Genomic DNA, 26,569 nt, shown 5'->3' with positions numbered 1-26,569 from the left:
AGAGACACTGAAGGTTAGGGCTTCAACATAGGAATTTGGGGGGCACACAATTCAGTCTATAGCAGTCGTACAGGCAGAAAGTGATTTGAAGGTGGGATTGATATCAGGCCATCTCACTCTGCCTGCTCTCCTAACCGCTATTATGCTATATTTGGCCCAGAGATCTGAGCTGGGGGTAGAGACTGCTGGGTGCAGTGAAGCTTCTGTCTTTTGATCTCTCAGCTGGTAGATACAGCCCCTCTCCCTCTAAGTCACTATCTTCTCTCCTGGATACGAGGGTGGATGGGAAGATCCTCCTTTGATCAAACTTTCTGAGTCCTGAGTGGTAAGTAAGTAGCAGGCCAGGGAATGGCGCCCCAAAGACCATCCTACACCCAGGCAAGAGGGATAAGGCTGAGCCCTGAGGACTGGTTCCTTCACAGCTATCTTTGAAACTGGTCGAGTGCTGGACCCTCCATCGATATTGCTGGTTGAACAAAACATGCGGGCCCAATTCCCTGGGCTCCCGGGATGAGGTTGTAGTCAGTTGTCACTCATGTGTGGAAGGATGAGAACTTAATCCACACTGGCAAGCCACCCACTGGAGGAGCTCTAGTTGTGCTTGTCAGTTACTCATTATTAAAAGACTTTGCAGTAAAAACAGCCATTTAGACTCCTGTACAGGCTTCCACCGAGCCAAACAACAAACTAGTCATCCACCTGGAATGTCTCCTCTCTATAAATTACAATATCTGTGTGTTGTTTTTTTCTTAAAAAAAAATTCTCTTCCCCACTCTCTCATGCTTTACTTGTGTTATGCGAGTAGATTTCTAAAGGTTGAGGGGCTTCCTAATTTTTAAAAAAACTCAGAAGAGCAGCAAACCACAGGATATCGTTCAGAAAATGAAAATGTGTCATTTTACCTCTCCACGGTGTCAAAGGCAGGGAGTCACAGGGAACCACTTGGCTCTTGTTAGCGGAAGTGGAGAGTCCCATTTTCACAGCTGTAACGCAGGGGCTGTCACCGGCGCTGGGCGTGTTTTCAGTTGGCAGGGTACTTCACTCACTTTCTGTCACTTCACCCTACAGTCACTACCCCCACTTCTTTCTCGGGGGAGCTAACACACGGAGCTTCTAGAGCTCAGTTCATCATCACCATGGTCACAAAACTGCTAGCTGACTGCTGACTCCCCTCCACCCAGAAGCCAGAAGCCTCACCCATGCTAGTTCTAATCAGAAAAAAAAAAAAAAAAAAAGGTATGTTTTTCCAGTGAAATTCAACCTTGAGCGTTTTGGAAAAGGGAGGAGCCCATTTCTATGAGTCATGTCTCTTCCCAGGGGCAGGGCTAGCCGGAATAAAAGGTTGTGGCCCGAGCTGCACCGAGGCCACTGGACTTCCGGCATCCTGCCCATTTCAACCTTGCTCATCATCTCTGTGGTTGACTTTTGCAGGTGTGAAAGCTGTGGAGCCGTTTTCCACTCTGAATGCAAAGAAAAGTCTGTCCCCTGCCCAAGGTGTGTCCGTCGAGAGCTGCAGATGAAGCAGAAGTCTTTCTGGCGGAGGCTGAACATGGACGAGAGCCTGGAGGAGGCTTGCAACATGTTTGAGCTGTCCTACCAGAACACCTGACTCAGCGGGAGCCCAAGGCCGGGCAGTGACCTCTCAACCATCCATCAGTCCCAATGGCTTCCTAACTAGCCAGTTAGACCCCTCTGGAAGAAGAGTACGTCTCACCCTCAGCTAGATGTAGATATATATTTATACATGTACACACACACATACCTATACGTCCTGTACGTATGTTCTGTATAAGTCGTTGTCCTAAAGGTCCATGGAGCTTTGTGGCTCAAAAAATTACCAATAGCTGAATTATACTTAGCCATGAATTTCAGCTGCTTGCTCCCAAGCAAAACGTGTTTTACACACAAGGCTTCATAGTTCAGACATTTTTTTTCGGCTCTCAAGGGCCATTTATTACACAGGACACAGGAGAAAGCATTTCCTGCAGAGCAACAGTGCTTCGAGTTATTTTTGTTTATTTATTTTTAGCCTTCACAAAGGATGAGGTAACTGAGGCAAGCAACCATCATCATATTTCATAAGAAAATCTTCAAAACACAGCAATGACTCCTGGATCCTTCCAGGACCCTGTGTCCCTGGCTCTCACCTCGGTATCTTCGCAGAGGCAGAGATCACCTCAGCTGAGCTGAATGGCTTGGAAATCAGGAGTGCGAGCTCCCTCTGACAGAAAGCATGTGTCCCTAATTTATTAGAGGAGCTGGTGCTGGTTCTGAAGTTAATCTCAGAAAGGGTTTTGCTTGAGAAAAGACCTCAGTAACCTACATGTTGTCGGTCTGTTTGCTGGTACGAATCCCGACGCCCGCCCAGTGATGTGACGCTCCACGGTATTTGCCAGGCTGGAAACATGGCTCTCTTAAGACCAGTCTTCCAGGAGTTTCATGAGTGACAGTTATGATTTTTTAATGGTGCTGGCCTGAGGAAATTGCCTAGGATTGTTGTTAAATACATCAGTCTATAGACCAGGAGGTCGGATGTAGAGTACAGACATTCCACGAGATGGTCTGCAATTTCTTTTCACAGAAGCCTGTGTAGGCGATTCCCACCGATTCATTATGAGTGCTTTATTTTTCATTGTTTTTCATTGCCCTCTCATTTTGACTTTTAATTTGTCAATGTAACTACTTCTGCTTTCATATTTTTTAATTGTCTTGAAAAATCAGAGTAACTTGGAACTTTAAAATATCAGCTTTAGACTATTAGGAAAATACCAAACCTACAAATACAATTAATGTATTAAATCTGATATGATTTAAATAACTATATATACACATATGCGATTGCCGCCATAAACGGAAATGAAAAGTACTAGGATAATATAGGAATAAGAACTAGAATGAGTCGCTTAGGCATTTGGCGGGGGGATGTTCTCCCTCTGCAGTGCGCTTTTAAGAGCCAGCGTAGCAGTCACTGTGACCCAAATGGCAGGTAGGATGGCACTGGAAATCGTGGCTCCCATTCCTTCCACCTTAACTCTTTCCAGAACAGAAAAATAAGCTTGTATTGTAACAATTCTCAATAGGCTGTATGAGAAGATCCTGTATATTTCCACTGAGCAGATGCCTTCAATGCCTTCATGGTTTAGTAGTTTCACTGCTAGTAGGATCTGGAGAATCAGTGGCTCACAAAGTCCACGGGACATTTAACCCCACTGCTCCTTTCCACCACACCCGGCTCCCTCCGGATCCCAACTCATGATGCTTCCATCCGTTTAGAGACGAGACATTTCAGACGCACTTTTGTGCAGACTGCTGGGTGTGAGCATTTCACCTCTCTACCCATGCCAGTTCCTTTGGCCTCAGGCCATACATTTCAATGTAATAGCTCAGCACCACGCATGCATTTATTTTCTGATTATACAGTAGCTAGAACCAAGGCATGAAAACTTGTTAAACGGCCAGGGCGCTATTCATGAGACACCTTACGGTGAATTTTACTCTTAGAAAAACAAGTTGACTCCCCCCAGCGCCCACCCCACTCCACTTTATAGAGACTGTCGCACACAAAAGAAAAAGGGTGGAAAATCTCAAGCACTTGGCAAACAGGCAAACAAATTGGATCATCTCCCCTTTCCTCCTCCCTTTCGTGAAATACAGTATTTATATTTTCCAGCCTCAGTGAAGATAGCAGAACATGATCTTTCACAGGAGAATTATAGACCTGCTTATTATAAAACAGATGTGCTCTGATGGCACAGTGCCTTTTTCCCTCCCCCGCAGCTCCCTGTCACTCTAGCTTACTGCTGCCTTTGCCGTCATTTATGTATCTGTGATTCCGACTGTCAGCGAGGCCGTCCCCAGCACACTGCATTTGGGAGACCTGAAGCGCAAGGCCGTCTCCTCCCCTTCTAGCGTATTCACTGCATGTACAGAATTTCCTGTCCCATCTCACAGGCACCCAGGGCCAGACCCGCCGAAAGTCAGGGTGACACTCTGGATATCTGTTCTCAAGGCTTCTGCTTTCACCAGGCCCATTTAGAGGTGCTGCTGAATGTTTGCAGTCCCCGTGAACTCATAAGGAGAACTTTCCACCCACATCATTTTCTGCTTATTTTGAAAAGGTAGGGGGGAAAAAACGAATGTGCTATCATCATCAGCTACCCAGACCTGGAACCGTACCCCAGCTGCTTCTGTTTTCTCTCCTCTTCGTGGAGCCCTGACAGCCTGGCCGGTGCCGGCCGCAGGCCCACATGACACGCTCAGCCACCACCACCCAAATCTAATAGGACAGAGCAGAGCCGCCTTAGGAGTTGGGTCTGCCACGAAAATTCAAAATTGCTGTTTTCAGCCCAGAACGCCTTAGCGCACATGAACACGCTTACTGTTTTCAGCACTAACAAATTACTTGGGGCACTGTAGGCAATTGTTCCACTGCTTAGAAACTGTTGAAACAAAAGCAAATCTGTGGATTACCACCTCCTTGAGACCAGGCTAATACCTGCTTTCCCTCATGGTCCGTTTTTCATCTCATATTAAATATCTTGCCCATAAAGCACATGAGAAAATGGCCAATTAATCTCCTAGAGCTGGCAGCCGACTCAGGGCAACCTCTTTTCTCTTGAAAGGCCCATTCCCTGGTGTATCACTTGAGGAAATCCCTCCGCACGGTGCCAGGAACTCATGTGTGAGACAGTCCAACCCTGGTGAAATGTTGGCATCTCACCCTGCAGTAAAGAGGCCAGTTCCTAAAATAGACCTCAGTTTGCACCGCGGCAGGAAGGCCGCAAAGTACTTAAAAAGCAGTCAACTGGGATGGGAGTCGTGTTCACTCCAGGTCGGCTCTTCTCGAAGTTGAATGCTCTTTATATGAAAACCATGTAAACTCCCCTCTTCCCCCTTTGCTTCATTACCTTTTCAGGGGACTGATTTATAGTCACCTTCATGTTTGTTGTGCTAAAGGGTAGTCTTTTTAGGAGCTTAAATACTTGATTAGCTGAGAAGGCAATCGCTTTTGGATTCTTCTAGAATAGGCCTCTACTGAAAAGGGAATATCTCTAGGACTTGGGATTTGTGGTTTCCAACCAACCCAGTGGTGTCCTTCAGACTCCCACTGAGGGACTGGGCCATGATTTCCTTCCGGCTGCGGTGAGAGCCAAGCTGTTCACACCGCTCTAGCTGCTGTAGGCAGCCTTTGCTAAGCTGGAGTGAGTGCCCCTGCATGGGGTCTGGCCTCTGTTTTTGTCTGCATCTGTACACACTGAACATTGACACTGGATAGTTTCTTCCCATACCTTCCTGAAAAGGCTTGGCTTCCAAACCGGTGGCTTTCTTCTCTACCCATTAGCCAGAAAAGGCCATACGTAAATTACTCTATCAGGGTAGGACTTGCAAGAGGCCGCAAATGTTTAGTAACGTTTTCTGCAGAGAGGCATTATCTGAGGAAGCCGAGGTACGCTCTGCTCCTAATTTAGGGTTAAGCCAATGCTGCAGTTCTTGTGTTTGGGCAGACTTCCTTACCTTCACTGATCTGTGTTGAAATAACTGGATTGTGAAGTAAACTTTCAACTCCTGATTCTAATACCGCCTGGAGTCAACACAAAGGTGATTTTTTTTTTTTTTTTTTACTTCTCCCAGTAAAGAGAGATGCGTGCGGTTTCCCCTCTTATTTCTTAAGTTTTCTGCCTCACTACTATCCTTCCTCTAAGATAATGTGAAAAAGCAGAGAATTGGGGGCAAAACTGAAAGAAGTGAACTTGCCCTCATTGGCCTGAATTGAGTCATCGGAAACACTCTCCATTTTCCTTTCCCTGGTTCTTGTTGCCAACTGGGCATTAACAACACAGCTGCGAGTGCTGTGTACCCTGCACCGTTCTTCTAACCCTCAGCTCTACCCTAGCAGAACTAACTGCCCGACTCGACTACTTGAACCCAGTGATGGGCGAGCAAGCCCTGCTCAGTTCATCTGAGCAGACAAATGTGATTTCTATCATGTGGGACAGTGTCTCGACAGTTAAGTCCCAGCACCCCAAGTCATTGTCAAACTCCAGATTAAAGTCAAAAGAAAAGTGTGGAACACCCTCCCAAGCACACCCCCAGTTGTCAGGGCTTTTATTTTAAATGAGCTCCAAGCGATCACGCGATAGGGCTCTCTCCCCCCTACAGTGGCCTCCAATGTGATGGAAGGCTCTGTTAACCTCAAGTGAAAAAAGAGCTGCTGTTTCGCTTTGGTTCCTCCCAGTGGAAAGAGACACCATCTTGTTAGAAAGGTCTGGAGTGAAGCCAGTTATTACCCAGGTAGAAGATTCAGGCGCTTGCAGCAACTCTTAGCACAGCAAGATTCCCGCCTAGGCCATTGAGCTGCAGCCCAGCCTCTCTCCCCTTCCCTTGATCTTCCTTGCCCCAGTCCTGAGCCCAGATTCAGGCCTCTTGGCTGGTAAACTGGCTGGTGGACCACTGGGTCCTGTGGCTCCTTCTCATGTTGGCCGTTGCATTCGATTCTTTTCCCCGTAGGAGTGCCTTACAGTACTGCCTAGTGTTTCTAGTCTAGACTATCTGACCCATTTGAGGCCTGCAGGACCCTTTGCCTCAATACGGATCACTTTGCTTCTTCCCTGCTGGCTGCTCTGTATACAGGCAAGCTCGGAGCCTGCATGTTCCTTAAGCATGTCAGACCTCTCACCTTCATTTAACCTGGTGCCTTATCCTCATGAGTACAAGGATTCCTGTCGGAAACACATTGTCAACTCAGACTGGTAGAAATGCTACTTGGAGCCGTTGACACTTACCAGGAAATACAAAAGGTACAACCACATAATGTTTTACGCTGTTTTTCGAATCACTCTTTTTGTTTGCTTTTGCTTTTCATTAACCAAACTCAGGGGAATGTCACAACGTTACCAAGGCCAATGGGTAGAGAAATTAAACCAGTTATTCAGATTCAAATCTGTAAAGTCAGTGAACTTAGCCTTTTTCAGATGAAAAAATTACACAAACACAAGGATTTTCTTTTCCTTTACTGTATGTTTTTTTAAATTTTGCCACCTGTTTTCCAAGTGGAGAGTGAGAAGCCTCTTGGAAGAATGGTGGTGAAAGCATTTCTGTGTGGCATGGGCAGTCCACCAAGCTGTTAAATTAGGCTTTCGCCACCGGAGGCTGACGTTCTAATTTTGGACACCTATCAGGATCTCATTGTGAAGAACCTACCTTAGAACATTTAAGGAAAAAAAACCTGTCTTTAGGGAACAGTAAAAGGAGGGAAAATGTGTAGGTTGCAAATGACAAGTATTGAACGTGGGGTGCAGAAGACTTCTGCACAACTTGTTCTTAACGCTCCTGGGTCAGATCGGTGTCATTTTCCCTTATTTCTGTTCATGCCGTACAGAACTGTCTAAAATTGGAGGTTTGGGCTATTACTATGTCACTCTGTGTTGAGCTATGTGTAATATCTAATGTGGTAACTTATATATGTGTTGTTTCTGTTTCCTGGATTTTATTGCCTTTTGTTTTGGCATAACTTATCCATATTTTGCTTACATCATTTTTTAAATATCAGTAACTGTAATAATATAAAATGAAGCTGTGTTGTGGACAAGACCCCTAGTTTTTATGGTCATCTGTCATACAATTTAAGTGCACCAGTTCCTAATGTATAAAGTTCTCTCTCTCTCAATAAACAATGCGGAAAGTGCTTTCTGTTCTCATAACAACTTATTAAAATGCTGTTTTTTGCGGGGATGGTGAAAGCCCAAGATGAGCCCTGGATGTTAATTCAAAGTCAAGATTTGAGCTTTATTGAAAGTAAGCTACTGGGGACTTTAAAATAGCTCTTAATTTTTTTTTTCTTTTTTTAAATTGAAGTATAGTTGTTTTACAATGTTGTATCAGTTTCAAGTGTACAGCAAAGTGATTCAGCTCAGTGATTAAGAGCTATAATATATATATATTATATATTAGTTATATAATATATAAAATTAGGTATATTATAGCTCTTAATATTAATCTTGCAGATAGACTTTGGTTTTTTTCTAAATTCTTCAACCTCAATATTCTCATCAGCCCTTCCTATACTCATGAAAAATATAGTATAACTTTTAAAAGGTTGCAGATGTAGTGTTACAGGCCTCATTTGCCGAATCAGGCCATGATTTCTTTCAGGTCTGAGACAAAGCCGCCCAAGCTCCCACATGGAGTGCCTGCCACAGCTCTTCCCCAGGCCTTCTTGCCCGGGTTTCATCTCGCCACTGTGCTCTCCAAATCATGAGGGACAAATGCGAGGCAGTAGGCCATTAGGCAAGGCCACTGTTCATTCCTGAAGACCATACTTTGAAAGCAAAGAGTGAAAGTAGAGAGAAGGTGTCTATGTGAGGACAGCAGCCCTCTGGGAACTAACAGGTGATTGGAAATATCTGCACTACCTTCCCGGGGCTGGCCTCACCCTGCCACCAAAAGGCTACGGGCACAACCGTCCACCTGGAACCTTTCAAAAGCACCATTTAAACTCACTTGTTCAAAGAAAGACATTGAAGAGAGCAGAAAAGGTGCTTCTGGTTAAACATTTACCACAGGTGGACTCTGAGCCTCAGTCTCTAAGACACACCTAGACAAGTTCATGCCCAGCTGCCCCTCCTCTACCCTCAGGAAACCAAGTGGGGCTCACGCGCATTCTGTCCAAGGAACAACTGGACCTCATCTTCACAAGAAACCTGCCACAATCCACAATAAAAAGGAAAGAGTTAATGTTTCACTGAACCAAACTAGACACGATGTAGCCAGAGCCCCTATTCATCTGATTCACGGGACGGGTTAGCTTCCCCCCAGTGGCGGTAAACCTGAGTGGCTGGATGACTGCAGGAAGCTTTCACATTATCAAAAGGAGACATTTCCAGTGGGTGGAAAGAGACACCATTTTGTTCCTCTCTCTCCCCCGCTCAGGAGATGGTGATTTGAATCTCCCTTAATTGTTTCCCCCGTCCTGTCCTTTGATGATGGCTTTAATCAGTGGTTCCCACAACAGAAGCACAAAAACACAAGCAAACGTCAGGACCCCATCACAGACAATTGACTCAGAATCTCTCTGGATGGGCCTGAGTATTTCTATTTTTAAAAGCTCCCTGGGTGAGTCCCATGCATTCTGAAAGTTAAAAACCACTAGACTGAATGAAGCAAGTTGCTTCATTGAATGAAATATACATTTGCTTAGCATACAGGTGGTCCACTGTGGGAAGGATGTCAGAGGGATGTAGAGGGACTGATCGGTCTTAGCTGCCCTCCGGCCCTCCTGGCAGACAGAGAACAGTACTTTGGAAGCTGCTGTTCATGGATTGCCATTGTTTTCATAAAACTTTAACTTTATACCCCCTTCATTTTCTTCCGGGGTGTGGTTAGTGTCTATTTATCCAGTATATACCATTGCCAGACAGCCGGGTGAATAGAAGTGACCGAGTCATGGCCACAGGTGACTAAGCTAGCCTACAAAGAGAGCCTTGTACCCTCCCTTTCATTTGTTCATTCCTCCTGGTTATGCTGCAATTGTCCTCAGATGTATGCATGTGACAGTCTGCTCCCAGGTCAGGCCCATCCAACTAACATGAACCTCATCCCTCTGGATAGTGGTGTTTAAAATGGAAAATCACTAGGTGCTTCTTGCCCAGAAAGGCCTGGGAAATTCAGGAACTCTTGAGCTGTGTTCATATTTGCCTTGGTTCCGTGGAAGAACTAGACTTTAAAATGAACCAGAATCATTCTGAATCAAGGCATCTATTGAACTAATGACCTTCAACCTCACCTGCCAGTTACAGGTGAATGGAAACTTAGTTCTCACCCTCTCCTCCTTTTATGAAATCAATAACTTTGATGATAACAAGTATTCCTCACAGATGGAACACTTGTACAAATGGTTCAGTCTTATAAAAGACGTGATGTTCTCCATTCCCACAATGCTTACCACAGGGGAACACCCACAGCAAAGACTTTATTGAGAATCATTGTAGGAACGTAGTGTTGCCAAGGGGCAGGAAGGCAACTGGAAATGAACCAGGGACTTTTTCTAAAGCTGCAACATTAAAAACTACATTCCTGAACTTCCCTGGTGGCTCAGTGGTTGAGACCGCCTGCCGATGCAGGGGACGCGGATTCGTGCCCCGGTCCGGGAGGATCCCACATGCCGCGGAGCGGCTGGCCCCGTGAGCCATGGCCGCTGAGCCTGCGCGTCCGGAGCCCGTGCTCCGCAGCGGGAGAGGCCGCAACAGTGAGAGGCCCGCGTACCGCAAAAAAAAAAAAAAAAACTACATTCCTGACTTGACGGGGGTAGGTGTTTAAAGTGTATTTTTATTATTGTATTGGATTCTGATTGGGGTAGAGGATTCCTTCGCCAGGAGAACAATGGCCCCTGGTATATAGTACTCAGGAAGATCAAGGCAAAGCACCTGCAACAGATTCATTTATTCTCCCCTGTTTGCATCTATTCCTTCATAGCTTGGACAGAAATGTCTAGCAGGAAGAAAAAATTGTTCTCATAGCTGATCATACAGAAATTCTGATTTATGTGCAATGACTTACAATTTACCTGGACGATCGGGAAATTCATAATTCTCCCACCTCTATTTCAGATTCCTCCATTAAGAGCTATTGGTTTTAAGCCAATCAGCTGGAGTTCATGGGTTCATACAATATTTCAGATCCTGCCATACAATCTCAGGCAGCTGTTGGTCTGGGAGAAATTCCTCCAGCTTTTATCCAGTCCCTCCCAGACAGCCTGATATGAGAATCACTTTCAGTGGCTTCTGTGCTCTCCCAGGATGGTCTGTTGTTCTGAAGCTGAAGAGCTGCTATTAGCACCGTCATTTTTTCAAATGAACATTGAGCTAAATTATCTCAAATGTATAAAGGAACATCTCTCACTGTGTTATGGAAAATTGCCTTCCAAATTACAAGACTATACAAAGTACATATTAATTTTGGGCCCAAGGACATCCAAATTGCCTTAGCTCCCGCGCTGTATTGTGATGACACACTCTTAATAATGTCAGGTTCCAAGGATACCGCAAGGTGCACGCTGTTATGAAAATAAACCCGAATCTTTCTCCATTAGGATCACTGCACGCATACTCAAGCCCAGCTGGAGGTATTTTGCTCTGAGATTCAAGCCTTTTGCAGAGGAAATAAATTCCAATTGCATAGGCAGGGAAGTGAATGTGAATTCTAAACTGGGTCAAGCTCCCCAGATGGCTTTCTCACTGCTCCCAGGAGTGAGGCAACTGAGGAAACAGCCACCGGCAGCCCCAGTGCCCAGAAGAGACGCCTGATGACAGACGTCTCAGGAAGTACCTCCCGCTCATGCAAGTTCAATTCCACACCAAGGGGAAGGGGGAAAGCAGAAGTCAGGCACCAGCTGATAGACTTTGCCAAGTGCCAATGCTTATAGCGAATGTGTGTCAACATGTGGTCCGACAGCCAAAAAGCCCTGGAAACTAGCCCTGCCCAAATTGCTCCCAAACCTGTAGCCCTGGCACAATAGTCAGCTCACGAGCAGCCCACCACGGGGCGTTTCTAAATGAGGATTTTCGAAGACAAAAATAAACATTTTCAAAAATAAAAAAGTATTAGATTTTGCCTTGTTTGTTCCACCTACTCTTGTTTCTCTTTTACCTTTTTTTTTTTTTTTTTTTTGGTTGCTTGTTGCTGTGCGCGGACTTTCTCTAGTTGCAGTGAGCGGGGGCTACTCTTCATTGCGGTGCGCGGGTTTCTTACTGCGGTGGCTTCTCTTGTTGCGGAGCACGGGCTCTAGGCGCGCAGGCTTCAGTAGCTGTGGCACATGGGCTCAGTAGTTGTGGCGCACGGGCTTAGTTGCTCCACAGCATGTGGGATCTTCCCAGACCAGGGCTCTAACCTGTGTGCCCTGCATTGGCAGGCGGATTCTTAACCACTGCACCACCAGGGAAGTTAGCAGTGGCTTCTCTTAATGTGGAGCACCAGATCTAGGCCCACGGGCTTCAGTAGTTGCAGCATGCAGGCTCAGTAGTTGTGGCACCTGGGCCCTAGAGCACGTGGGCTTCAGTAGTTGTGGCGCATGGGCTTAACTGCTCTGCAGTATGTGGGATCTTCTCCGACCAGGGATCAGACCCGTGTCCCCTGCATTGGCAGGCGGATTCTTAACCACTGCACCACCAGGGAAGTCCCTCATTTACTTTTTCTGAGAAAATATCACAGAGCAAATCACAGACATAATGACACGTTATGCTGATGTGTTTTAGCATGCATCTAAAAAAGAGGCTTATTTTTTTCTCCATAGTCACAACGTCATTACACACTGAACAAAAGTAACAATAATTTCTTGTTATCATCTGATGCTCAGTTCCATATCAAATTTATCTCATTGTCCCCTAAATATCTTTTTTTGTTTTGTTTGTTCTGACAGTAAAGATTTTACAAAATAAGAATACGAGGTACCCCTCCTGAAGGTTTGATACACTGTAAAGCGCTGTGGTTGCCTCCCCAGCTTCCCTTTCTCCTTCCCAGCCCCCTTGAGAGGACAGTACCCCCTGCGCCATTCATGCTGGCCCAATGCAGCCAACAGAAGCTGCAGCGGGAACACACAAGAGTGAGTCCTTCCAGGTGCATCATTCCTGGCCTCTGTATTCAGAAAGCTGTACCAAGGCCGGGAGAAAAGTTTTCTTTAATTGAGGAGAGGGGCTACTTCAGGAGTGTGCTGCGCCCTCAACGTGACGATAGTGACTTGTCAATGGTTGCTGAACACCTGACTAATTGAAAGGACCGGCTCAAGAAACAGGGTTGGTCTCTACAGAATTGAGTAAAGACAGAACCCTTTATGTGCAAGGATGGCAGGTACCCCCCGTGCAGAGGGTCCCGTCTGTTCCCTGGCACCACGTTGGAGCCAAAGGCATTAGCTCCTGAGCCAAGAGCCTGGTCCTCGGGGGCGGGTTCCTCAATTTCTCTCCCATCCCACGAGATGCCCTCACCAAAAAGACTTTAGAATTAAAATGTTCTTTATTCAGTTCTTCCATTGGATGAGTATTTCACTTTAAAGCATATGATATTCATGACATAAAATTAAGAGGCGCCAAAACGTATGAGAGAAAAGGCTCTCCAAGAGAGTCTTCCCAAATAAAAGACTCTGCCCAGATATTTTCTAAAACATGTCATTGTTTGCAGAGGTGCTAGTTGGGCACATCACTGAGCATCTTTTTTTTTCCATCAGCTATAAATGGCTGTTTGATTAAGATTATTATTTAAAGCAGGAAGGAACCTAAGATTCTCTATCATTATGGTCAAAACTTTTCAACTTTAATTTCTCCTTAATAAAATGTCCGATCTCAGACCACAAAAACAAACAAACAACAAGAAAAAAAAAAACCAGAGATAATGGCAGGAATGGAATCCCCGGTGCAGTGTGAACATTATGCTAGAACTGGAGCAGCCCCTCTCAAACTGTGGTCCCCAGACCAGCATCAGCAGGGAATGTGTTACAAGTGCACATTCTCAGTTCATTCACGACCGGGGGATGGGGGGGAGAGAGGGGAGACCTATATTTTAACTATGGGGGCGTGGGATTCTAATGCAGGCCGAAGTCTGAGACCCAGGAGGACACAGAGGATGTCTGCTAATAATCCAGCACTCCCTGCCTCCCCCTTCAGTCAGCAGATCTTTGGGGAGGCCTCCCACAGGCCAAGTGCTCCGTTAGATGCTGGAGTTGCAGGGGCACAGCCTTCCCCCTCCCTCCAGCCCTGCCCCGAAACGCAGAGTGAACGGAGAGAGGTGAGCACAGAAGCCAAGAGGGCGACGTTAACCAGCTCTGTTGTGGCAACTGCTAGATTCCTGGCTCCTTGGCTTTGATGCTCGGTGACCTTGGGCACGTTGTTACCTCCTTCTCTCTGGGGATAATCATAGTCATCAGGTTATGTAGCTGTTGTGAGACTTCAGTGAATTAGTGCGGACAGGGCACTTAGCACCGGGCCTGGCACACAGGAAGAGTCTCATTCCTTTCAGGGTACAGAGGGAGAGCACAGGCAGGATGTGGGCCAATCTCATGAGTCCAGGAAAAGCTTCTGGGGAGAGGGCCCCTTGGAGGTTGGTCTGGGAAGGGGAGTCATTCTGTGCAAAGCTGGGGTGCCGGCTGGCACCAGGTGGCCCTGAGGCTCCTGCTGGTTCCAGGTGACTAGGGTTCTGAGGGTTTGGGGGGCATCTCCAGCAGATGGAGCCTGGGGGCCCAGCAGCCCTATCTGGCTATCATTTTGTCCTTGTCTACTATCCTGCCCAGCTCCCCTTCTGGACTATTTAAAACATCAGAATCGCCTTCTGCAGCTCCTGGACTTTGTGACAGTCTAATCCACCAGCCAGCGAATGTAAGCCTTCTCCCCTTCTGGCTTCCCCTCCTCGAGAAATGTGGCCGAACAGAGGACTTCCTCATGCACCAGCCTCAGCACCTGCCTCTCAGCCATCCTGTCTGGAGTTTCCCTCAGAGCCTTTTCTCACCAGCCTCTCCCACTTTTGCATCGATTTGCAGAAACACAGGAATGTTGGTTGTGCAAGTCGGCTGATTCAAGCTCCCCGCCCAGGACCCTGAAGTTGTCTGCGGCAAAGTCTATGTTTTTTTTCCAAAATAATTGTTTTCCACTTTGTTTTTATTATTAATTTAGAAAGCCCAGCACAAACCCCAGCACGGCGCCGCCTCTGTGGGTCTATCCCCCTCTCCATCGGGAACCTGGGCCTCCCGTCCCCCTCCTCTCCCTTTATTTCAGCGGCCCCCCTCTTCCTCCCCAGCTCCACAATTGTCACTACCAATTAGTGCATTGTTAGGACACACAATGGCGTTACTGTAGCCAGTGGAATGGGAGGCCTTTGTGCTTCTCCAGCCGGCCATGGGGGCAGTCAAGTTTCATTTAGAGACTTAAAACACAACACCAGAAGAAAAATGAAAAAACAGAGAAAGAAAAAAAGCAGAAAAAAATAAAAAGACGACAAGAAAGGAAAAAAAGAAGGTAAAGATGAGGATGAGGAAAAGGAGGCAGGCGGCAAAAGCAAAGGTTGAAAAGGAGAAGAAAAAAAAATCTGCCATTCAGGAGTTAGCCCGAACTCATGAAAAGACCCAAGTGGTCGCTACACACTGAAGCCCCCCTCAGAACACAAAAAGGGGCTCCGGCTTAAGAGTAATTAGTGGTCTGACTGTGCTTGGAACACTGTGTGTCTTTAGAGGATTTTCCCAACTTTTCTTTTTTTTTCCCCAGTCTTCACAAATCAAGAAAGTGGGAGGAGAAAGGTGCAGCCGTGGGGAGGGAAGGGGCCTGGAGCCACGCTGGCCCCCAGCAGTTCGGGCTGGGGGGGAATTGGCCTTTCTCTTTGACAGGTAAATTGGTTTTATTCTCTAAAGCTTGTAACTAATTACAGAGGGTATTTTTCTGGAAGAACATGACATATGGGTGTGTTTTAGAGTCACTGTTTTATTTGTTTCAAGTACCCTTCGAGCAGCCTGGCCCTTTTTGCGGCCCGGAAGATGCCCCCAGAGGCCCAGCCCTTTCATCCAGAGCCTACGGGTTGTGGACTTTTTCTGTCAGCCACACTTTGGTGTCCAGGAGAGCTTTTTCCCGCTTGTAAAATTAATATCCCAGTTTAAACGTGGGACCAGCCTGGAAAAGCAGCTTTGGCTTCTGAGCTGGTCTTCATTTGGAGCATGCATCAGATAGCTCTCGAACTGGAAACACAGCTCCCCGGGTTTTCACTCTTCTCCTCCACACTGATCCCCCCCAAATCGATGCGTTTCCGGCTTGTTAGAATTCCAGGTACAAGGGATGCTCTCTGAGCCCAGAAGCCACCCTGAAGTTAGGCTAGTCTCTCTCTCCTCCCCCCTGCCTCTCCACACCCTCCAATTTCTAGAAAGTGCCAAGACTCACCATGTCAGACTTGCCACCGAACAAGGATATTCCTGTGTTGTTGTTTCTAAAATTTTTCTTGGAAACACCCAGCCCAATGCAGCCAGTTCATAACTTGTGCCAACTTCATGCTGCTACTTGGGGTTTATATTTCCCTTCAAATGCATTAAATATGCCTCCCTCTTCCCTCTCTCTGAGTCAGACCAGACTCCCAGTTTTTGGTTGTTTGCTTTTTTACAAATAAGCTAATTAACGGAGACATCCATTCCATGCAAGGTTTACATAAAATCACCCTCACCTTAGAAACAATTTACCCAGACTCTACCCAGGACCGGCTCAGTGTTGTGCCTCCTCTGTTTTGTTTTTCCACCTGTCAACGAGAAGCGAAGGAAACTGGGGGCTGTTCCCAGGTGTTCGCTGAGACGGGAGGGATGGGGGTGGGCATCCGGCAGTGTGAAGACCACAGTTCTAATCCACATCCTGCCAATGACCGCTGGGTGTTCATGTGCAAAAGCGGGGCCCCCGTGCTCACCTTCAGGCATTGTCATGAGGATGAGAAGAGACAGCCTATGAAAAGGGAGGAGCCCTGGCACACACCGCCTGGCACTGAATACACACCGGCTTCCTTCCATGTTGTCTGCGGTCAGGAGGCCGCTGAAGGGGTTCATTTTTCATTCCCTCCGTGCTGTGCTGTGGGACTGTGCCCGCTCTTGGTGGATGCCTTGTTACACACTGGCTCTCTCCGCCCCACCTCCAACCCCCAAAAAAGAACGTGTCCTGATTCTATCAGGAAATAAAGAGTGAAACCCTCTGATAATGGCCCCTGGAATGTCACAAACACCCAAGTCAGGAAATGCAAATCCAAGGGAGGCGGTATTGAAACAATGCTGATTGAGTTTCTGCTAAAGGCTGGGTCTCTGGGACTGGAGTAGAGAGGCAGGATGGATTTGGTTCTCCCCAGATTTGGGTTAAGGCAACGTCTGCCTCATGTGGCAAACAGGGAAGCGTCCCGAAAGCGTTCTTGGTGAGGGACTTGGGGGGCAACATTGGTACCTCCCACTCTCCTCCACCCTCAGCCTTTTGCTCTGGGAGGGGTCATGGGAACCCAAAGACTCCAGAACCTGCAAAGAAGGCGGCACCCGAGATCGTAGTGGAGGACAGCCCAGCCGTGGCCACAGCAAACGAGACTTCAAGCCTGACGTCCTGCCATCAAGTTCACCGCCCACACATCTTTCAGAGTCCTGTCTCCTCTCTGTCCCACTGTCGCTTCCTCTGTCTGCTGTCACTTCTCCCATCTCCTCCTCTCTCTCCAGGCCATTTCAATCGCTTCTTAACCAGCCTTCCCTCCAAGCCCTTCAGTGCTGCCCCCCACATGGTCTTTGTCAAATGCAAGCCTGATCTTGCCTCAGCCCCACTTAAAAATCTCCTAAGGCTCTCAGTTGCCTTCAGGACACAGTCCAAACACCAAACCGACCCAGAAGCCCTTGATGGTATGGTCCTGCCCTTCCCTATAACCCCATCTCCTGCCATCAGATGGCCTCGTAGGCTCGTTAGCTGTGCTTTTGCATGGGCCTATTACGGATTTAATGCTCGGCTGTTGCTGTCTTGAAATTCTGAAGAATTTTTTAAGGAGGACCTCGCATTTTCATTTTGCAGCAGGCCCCAAAATTGTGGCAACTGGTCCTACTTCTCTCCTTTATCCCCCTTCACATTCCCCTGCCAGCAAACTTCTTACAGTTCTCCAGTTTTGTGCAGTTCCTTCTATTTGGAACGTTCTCCTTGTCTATTTGCCAAGCTTTTTGTCACCCATCAAACTGTGCTGTGTGTCCCCTTCTCTGAGAATTTTCCCGAATTCCGCTGTCCAAAGAAAACAATGCCTCTTTGCACTTGTCCACTTTTCAGTTTATCGCAGCTTATTCTTATTTATTTCCTGCTTCACCTTATAGGTTAGGAACACCAAGATGACAGAAATGGTGTCTTGCACAAGTACCAGGATTTCTAATGCTCCTTTGAGTGACATTGAATCAAGTGTTATATTTAAGAAATGTTTATTGAAAGAATCATTAAGCTTTCACTCCAATGACCATACCTGTGCTCTGCGTGCACATTTACTGCGACTCTATATCCTCACTTAGCCTCACTTGGGTCCCTCAGGGCCACAGTGCAGGTCACCACTGTCTGGGACCAGTAAAGTGGCCTCTGTTAAGTGGTGAGCCTTAGAGTGTTGCTGTACAATAGAACTTTCCACAGTGACGGAAATGTCCAGTACAGAAGCCACTGAGCATGTGTAACCTCATAGCTAATGCAACTGACAGCCTGAATGTTGAATTTTATTTCCCTTTAACTCATTTAAATGTTCATAGCCACAATGAAGCTCCCACATTGGACAGCACAACCCTCCATGATGTTACTGGTCCTTGCCACAGACCAGGGAGCAAGTCTGCTCACAAACCTTGCTGTTTCAGAAACACATCTGTGCAAATCACAAGCCTTGGAGCACCTCCAGATGAGAAAGGTTTTCCATGACAGGGAAACCAGTCTTTTCTGGCTTCCTTGATTGAAACCAGCAACCCCTGTCCACACACATTCTGCTGACGACCACAGTTTGGGGCTCCCTGGTGTAGACACACCTGGTTTTACCTGGGAAATGAGAACAAAGAGCCTTCCACACCTGGGAGGGAAGTACCTGTTGGAGTCAAGGGTTTCTACTTTGGATGCCAAGGGCAAGAAGACTAGTCTACATTCCCTTTCTCCGAAGCTGTCAAAGATTCTATTCACACTAATTATGGCTCTTCACAGGGTCTTCAGGTTCTGGAGTGGAGGGTCATCTGCATGCTGGGTTGTAAAAGACTCTGAGTGAAGCAAAGAGAGAGGGAGAGGATTCCATTTTCAAGGTGCATTGCTTCTTTCAGCGAGAACTTCTGTAACCAATACAGGTAACCGTAGATCACCTGGGGCCAATTTCAAAGATGAGAGCAGCCGGGTGAGTAGTAGAACTCACCACAGATCTAGATGGCCGAGATTCAGGACGGCACAGGCAAATCACAGAAGAGTGAGCCCCTTGGCTTCTTTGTATTTAAAAATGATCCATAGAGCTTCCCTGGTGGCGCAGTGGCTAAAAACCTGCCTGCTAGTGCAGGGGACACAGGTTCGAGCCCTGGTCCGGGAAGATCCCACAAGCCGCAGAGCAACAAAGTCTGTGCGCCACAACTACTGAGCCTGCGCTCTAGAGCCCGTGCTCGGCAACAAGAAGCAACCGCAACGAGAAGCCCTTGCACAGCAACAAAGACCCAACACAGCCAAAAATAAGTAAAAATTTATAAAAAAAAAAAAAATTGATCCACAAACTTGCAGAAAAGAGGAAGCCCCTACAGGATTTGGGTCATAATTTCAAATGCTATTTTAGATTATTATCGTCAAGGGGGCCAGTGGGATGGGCAAAATAGGTGAAGGGGATTAAGAGGTACAAACTACTAGTTACAAAATAAATGTCACAGGAATATGATGTACAGCATAGGAAGTACACTCAATAATATTATAATAACTTTGTAATGTATAAAGATATTGAATCAGTATGTTGTATACCTGAAACAAATATAATACTATAAATCAACTATACTTCAATTAAAAAAAAATATCATCAAAAGGACAGATTAATTTTCAGGCCCCCAAGTAAAATATGGATCCTTCCCCTCAACTTTACTGCCACCACCTCCACCACCACGGCCTCTGGGTTCCCTAGGGGCACTCACTATTTTCACAGGCCCTAGAGTAGACGTTTCTAGAAAATTAGCTACACCTAAGAGTGGGAAGTTAGGATGAGAATGGGGAAAATGATAGCTGATACTGTGGGACCTTTCCTCTTAAAGTTCTGCTGACTGCACTTAAAAACAGATATATCGTGTTCTTCCCAGAAATATAAAATTCAGTTTGAAGAGTTCGTCCACATCTTTCTTCTCCTGAGGACAGTTGTTCATACTAATTATTCTCAGCCGACTCTAAGGTTACAGAGGCTCTGAAATGATCCACTAAAAATATACTTTATCGTCCATATTTGGCGCTACAGCTCTATTTAAAGGGAGTTGTGTACAAAACAACGTAACCCAGGCCTCTGACCCCCACTATTTGTCTGGTATGACAAGGAACAAAGTTTAGAGAGCAATACAGGAATATAAGTCTGTATTAAGTTATGAGCTGCAAACTCCCAGTGTAGTCAGAAAAGGCAGAGATTTCTGTGGGCCACAGTCAAGAGGCAGCATCCCAGGAGGAGATAAGCAGAGTCACTCCCAAGAGATGACAAATTAGAGCCATCACGCTGGCCTTAGGAACCTCCTCCAGCCCCAGGACCCGGCAGCACCTCAGGGAAGCGGTCCCAGGAGGAGGAGGGGCTCGACCAGTGAAGCTGTAAACACCTGAGGTTCAAGGACAATCAGTCAATCCAACCTGCCTCCCCACACCCTGGGACACAGCCCTGGGACTCCGAATAAAACCATGATTCCTTCCTGCTCCCCTTCTACACACATGCACAGGCAAAGCCATCCTGCTCCCCTTCTACACACATGCACAGGCAAAGCCACCCACTCCTGGCCACGGTTCCTGTTAGTAACCCTGATCCGGTGTTGGGGAACCATGAACACAGAGTAGGATAACAGTCAAAAAAGATTTCAGTGCCTGCCACAGAAGGGATAGGGATGAATTCCCAACTCTGCTCTTTACCATGAGCTGTGTGACCTCCAGCAAGTGACTTAGTCATCCTTAGCCCTCCCCATCTGTCAAATGGGATGATAAAGGTTCCCTTGCAGGATTATGATGAAGACTAAGTAAGATTAAATAACAGATATACAAATTATTGCATACACATTAAACCTATAATTACTAAAGAGAAAGAAAGAAAGGAAGAAAGGAAGAAGGAAAGAAAAAGAAAGAAAAAAGAAAGAAAGAAAAAGAAAGGGAAGGAAGGAAGGAAGGGAGAGAGAGAGAGAGAGAGAGAAAGAAAGAGGAAGAAAGGAAGGGATAGAGACAGAGAAAGAGAGAGAGAGAGAGAAAGAAAGAAAGAAAGAAAGAAAGAAAGAAAAGAAGCCTATAATTACTATTGACATTATCTTTCCTGGAGAAGAGGTAGGAAGACTGAATTAAGAACCACTGTACCTTTTCTACTGTTTTTTCTATTCTATGAGTTATTTGATCATGAACTATTCTCATTTTGACAAAACCCGTTGCAGTACAGTTTCCCTGGAGTGCTATTCAAATAGCAGAAACTTGAATTATCTACTATTTTCAGAGCAATTTGACTTAATTTTTTTTTTTTTCTGAGACTGGTCAACCAGGTTAAACTTAGGGAAAACTGTGCTGTGAGGTATCAGGAAGAATTTAGTTCAGTTTCTGGACTTGCCTGATCATAGTCAGTTCTAAAAAAGAAACACTAATGAAACCATAGGCTGTCAAAAGTAATTCAGTCATTCAGTAAATATTTATGGAGCACCTACTACGAGGCAGGCCCTGTGCTGCACACAGATGGCTGCCTGTCTGTGCGCTGTTATTTTTATAATAATAAAAACTCACCAATAATTCTTCCTTAAATAATCAAAGAGATAAGGACAAGGTCTTGGATCTGGAATGATGTAGAAACTTATTTTTCAATGTGTATGACTTGCCATATATACAACAGATAAAAGAAAGATTATCCAGATTATATAAGTATTGTCTAAAATCCCACTAAAATCATACCAGAGAATGGGCAATTTACAGAAAAGAGAACCTAAATTGCCGGTAAACACATGAAATATACAGTGGAAGATTATATAGTATTTAAAATGAATGAGTTAACATAAGAATCATCATATGATCCAGCAGTTCCACTTCCGGGTATTTACCTCAGAGAATTTAAAACAGGGACTCAAACAAATCCGCACACCCGTGTTCATGGCAGCATTGTTACCAACAGCCAAAAGGTACAAACACCCCAAGCGTCTATCAACAGATGAACCGGTAAACAAAATACACAAACATACAATGGGCTCTATATTCAGCCTTTAAAAAGAAGGAAATTCTATCACACGCTTACAACTTGGATGAAGCCCGAAGACGCGATGCTAAGTGCAATAAACCAGACACAAGAGGGCATCTATTGTATGATTCCACTTATATGAGGCACTAGGGTAGTCAGATTCATAGAGACAGTAAGTAGAATAGGGGTTGCCAGGGGCTGAAGAGGAAGGGATGGGGAGATGGTGTTTCCTGGGTGCAGAGTTCAGTGGAAAATGAAAAAGTTCTGGAGATGGATGGTGGTAATGATTGTGCAATGATTGTTCGGGACTTAATGTCACTGAACTGTACACCAAAAAATGGTTAAAATGGTCAGTTTTATGTTATAGATATTTAAACACAGTTCTAAAAGCATTTCTAAACTTGGATTCCAAAATAACTATTTTTTTTTAATTTTAATTAGGCTTATAGGATATTCTTGCTTCCCCTCCCATCATTGAACTTCCTCAATGAGCCTTTACTATTAAATATGCAAGAGGAAAAAAAATGAACAAGGTCGACAAAGAAAGAGGTCTAAGATAAATCATTATGTGAAAAAGGATGATTGCAAGTGTGATATATACAATATTTTCCAAGTATACTAAGGAAAAGAAACACGTCTTATGTGTATAAGGATAGAGAAATGTCTCCAAGGAAATACCTCATACTGGTCACAAAAGTTACTTCTCAGGAAGAGAATGGGAGATAAATGAGAACTCCTGATTTATCTTTATTGTTGAATAATTTAAAATAGATCCATAATTTCCCAGTAATGGGGAGGAAGGCTGGGGTCTCCTGCCCAGTGGGCTTGGCAAGTGAGGCCTCGGACTGCCACGTCTGACTTTGATAACATCCTACAAAGTGAAAAACAGGCTACTGCATGCCAGGGGTATAAGGAGACCATTCTGATTGCAAATATCATGAACCATTGTCTATAAAAATAGAAGCATATCTGTGAAGTCCCCAGTTTCAGTTTTCAGTGTGGAAAATATTCTCACCACGGTTCTACTTGGGTGGTAACAGCTCAGCTTTGAGCCAGAAATATAGGAATCTAAATACACATTTTATTGGTGTGAAGTAGGCAAACTTAACCTCTCCAAGCATCGGTGTCCTCATCTGTAAAATGGGTATAACAAAAATACAGATTTGGGGAGGGGGTGAGGATTATAAAGCATCTAGCATACACCAAGCACCCAGTAAGTACAACTAATATAAAATAATGAAGTCTCATTTCTTTAAAAGGGTACTTCAAGTTAAGGCCTCTCAAAAACCAAAGCCAAAGCTATTTCTCTCCCTTGCGCAGTAGCTGGCATTTAGAAGGCAATCAATAAATAGAACCCAGGGCCTTACCCACTGGATCCTTGGTTCTCAGACCTCAGTGGGCATACAAATGATCTGAGGAGCTGGTCAAAGATATAGATTCCCAGGGGAATTCCCTGGCGGTCTAGTGGTTAGGACTCCATGTTTTCACTGCCAAAGACATGAGTTCAATCCCTGGTTCGGGGAACTAAGATCCCACAAGCCGTGTGACCAAAATAAATACAGATTTCCAGAGTCCATACTCAGAAACTGTGATCCAGTTGGGTTGGAGCATGACCCCAGAATCTGCATTTTACCTTCGGTGATGTATAAAGCGAAGTTAAGAAACCCTGCTCCAGGAGTAATATTTGAAAAAGGTGAGGCAGAGTTCCCCACCAAAATGTTCTTTTCTCTACTCTGTCTCCCCCTCCTTCTCTACAAGAAAATGATTACTCCTTTTCTTCTCCCTTCTCCAGAGTTTTGGGAAGTACAGTTTCCAGAAAGGATGGCCTTGCTATTTCTTGACAAAGTCTTAACAGGACAGTTTTTTGGTTTTTTTTTTTTTGTGGTACGCGGGCCTCTCACTGTTGTGGCCTCTCCCGTTGCGGAGCACAGGCTCCGGACGCGCAGGCCCAGCAGCCATGGCTCACGGGCCCAGCCTCTCTGCGGCATGTGGGATCTTCCCGGACCGGGGCACGAACCCGTGTCCCCTGACATCGGCAGGCGGACTCTCAACCACTGCGCCACCAGGGAAGCCCATCAACAGGACAGTTTTTAAAAGAAAAGGGAGGGGAGGTAAGAGAAGTGGAGAAGGAAGGAAGGAAAAAGAGACAGCTTCTTGGAGATGGGGTGGAGGAGGTAGCAGAGAACTTCCAAGCTTTTGATAATTAAACCGAAAAGACTAAAAATCCTTAAATGTCCCATCTGATGGACAGACAGACCTTTTCCATCCTCCTGGACAAAATCCAGAGTTCTCCAGTTGGGAGAAATAGCGGAAGTGAGAGAGAAAAAACAAAAACAGGCTGGAGGAAGGGGGTGCTGATGGGGAGGGAGGGAAACTGATGTCCTGCGGTCGGTGGTAGCAACATAACTATGAGTTCAGGCCAAGGCAAAGGGTCTCCTTTTCAGTACCTTTTAAACAAAAATAAATAAATAAAAATAAAAACTCACCTAATGCTTTTTTTTTCTGGTCTCCCGCCGCTCTGCAAACACCAAGTAATGAATTCATCTGCCCAGGACAGCCCCTCCAGAGGGAGGTAAACAGTTACAGGCCCTTAGGCCCCATCGGCTAAGTAAACCAGAACTACAATGGGCTAGAAGTTAAGCAGCTTGTGTGAAGAGAGGCTGCGTAAAGTTAATTAATCGTGTCACGGCTGTAGCTGATAAGGCAGGTCTAGTGGGTGGTTATATTTCACAGTCACGCAGCTTTAGGTGAAAGTTGAAAATTAAAACAGCTGCTTCTCCAGTAGATTGGAGGTTCCAGAGTCAAACCCTATTAACACTAGGGCTTCAAATGAAGGGGCGGGTTGATTAGAGAAGCACGAGGACTAGGGGTGGGGGGTTGGCGAGAAGAGGGCTTGTTAAAGTTAGTCACTAAGGCAGCCATTAACCTGGAGTTTTAATTCAGAAGACAAGAAAGACACCTGAAGCAGTGCAAGGCCTGTGAACAACATCCAGAAGAATCCATTTGTCTCATTCTACGTCCAGAAGCCGTGCAGCTCTGACCCCTCCACCGCCATACCTACCCTCCCTCCATCCGATATGCTTAACCTTTTTTTTTTTTTTTCTGTACGCGGGCCTCTCACTGTTGTGGCCTCTCCCGTTGCAGAGCACAGGCTCCGGACCGCAGGCCCAGCGGCCATGGCTCACGGGCCCAGCCGCTCCGCGGCATGTGGGATCTTCCCGGACCAGGGCACGAACCCGTGTCCCCTGCATTGGCAGGCGGACTCCCAACCACTGCACCACCAGGGAAGATCCTGCTTCATCATTTTTAAAACCTTTTTATTACAGGAGACTTCAAGCGTACGTATGACCCCCAGGCTCCACTTCAATCTCAACAATTACGAACTCGGGGTGAATCTTGTTTCATGGAAACCACTGGTTCTCAGACTTGAGCGGGCATCAGAATCACCTGGGGGGCTTGTTAAACCACAGATTGCTGGGCCCTCCCAGTAATCTAATTCAGTAGGTCTTGGGTGGGACCTGAGAATTTGCATTATCAAGTTCCCAGGTGTTGCCAATGCTGCTTGTCAGGAAGCACACCTGGAGAACCACTGATCTCTGTACCCAATCACTTTCTCCTTCAGTATTATTATGAAGGCCAGTCCTAGGACAGCATATCATTTCATCTGAAATATTCAGTGCTCTAAAAGATAATGCCATTCTCTCACACCTAAAAAATGATGGTAACTCATTAATATCATTAAATATCTAGTAAGAGCTCAAATCTCCAAATACCCCATAAATATCCTAGTTTTTTTTTCACAATTTGTTTACTTTAATCAGAGTCCAAATAAGGTGTACATATTGTGACTGTACGATCGGTCTTTAAGTCTCTTTTAATCTTTAACCATTAACATTCCTTGAACTCTTTTATTCCATGCAATTAACTTGTTGAGGGACCTCTATTATTTTTTAAGAGGTAGAACGTGGTGGTAACCTCTCTGGAGTCTTGGCCGCATCACAAGCCTTGTGACCTTGGCCAAGTTAGTCAACCTCCGTCAGCACAGAGGTACTGGTAAATGTTTAACAACCAGTCTGGGGTGGGGCGGGGGAAGGGTACAAGCCTTCATTTGTACATTTGCCAATTTCTGTGGTGTAAATGCCCCCACCATGGCCTGTTCAAGCCACCGATGTGATGTCACAAAATGGAGAGCTGGGAAGAGAAGTGTGCAGTAGCACATTATTACACAATATTTCCACCATGCAGGTAAAACATCTCCAGAGCACAGATGCTATTGAAAAGTAACAAAATAGTTAGGAAGTGATGAATGTTGAGTATTTATTACCTTTGTTTTTAATGTAATTTATTTAATTATATGCTTATGTATTTAATTTTTAATAACAGTTGTGTTTAACCACTAGCTTGCCGAATTCCTGAAAGTTTACCAATCAGCACTGGCTCCTGCACACAGCTGCCTCTAAGTCTCGTCTTTCTTACCTGGGAAATGGGTGATGTAATAGCAATAACGCTTAGCGGTGAGGATGGAAGGAGACGGTGCCCTTGAGCACACAGTAGAGATTCAGTGCCTGTACCTGGTCAGGTGGATATCAGATAGAGAGTTACTTGCTCCCCCTGGCTGGGCAGGGAAAGCAGCGATGTGGGGCTTGTATCAGATCACTAGATACAGGGGAACCGTTTTCAG

The 26,569-nt window shown here is 45.7% G+C and overlaps 1 protein-coding gene across 4 annotated transcripts in view; it reads left to right on the top strand.

The window, feature by feature from the left end:
* PLEKHM3 (pleckstrin homology domain containing M3) overlaps nt 1-2,804 on the top strand; it is a 184,547-nt gene extending 181,743 nt beyond the window's left edge. For 3 of the 4 annotated variants that reach the window (XM_004262790.4, XM_033428843.2, XM_033428834.2), the window contains exon 8: nt 1,432-2,804. In XM_004262790.4, coding sequence (XP_004262838.1) covers nt 1,432-1,609 — 178 coding nt within the window. In that variant the 3' untranslated portion in view covers nt 1,610-2,804. The remainder of the gene's footprint in view (nt 1-1,431) is intronic. The other variant, XM_033428868.2, reaches the window with a different exon arrangement.
* The last annotated feature ends 23,765 nt before the right edge of the window (nt 2,805-26,569 follow it).

The sequence above is a fragment of the Orcinus orca genome, chromosome 7 (genome assembly GCF_937001465.1).
Source record: "Orcinus orca chromosome 7, mOrcOrc1.1, whole genome shotgun sequence".
Taxonomy (NCBI): Eukaryota; Metazoa; Chordata; class Mammalia; order Artiodactyla; family Delphinidae; genus Orcinus; species Orcinus orca.
Note: the sequence above shows the minus strand (reverse complement) of the source record. Positions and strands in the feature narration are given on the sequence as shown.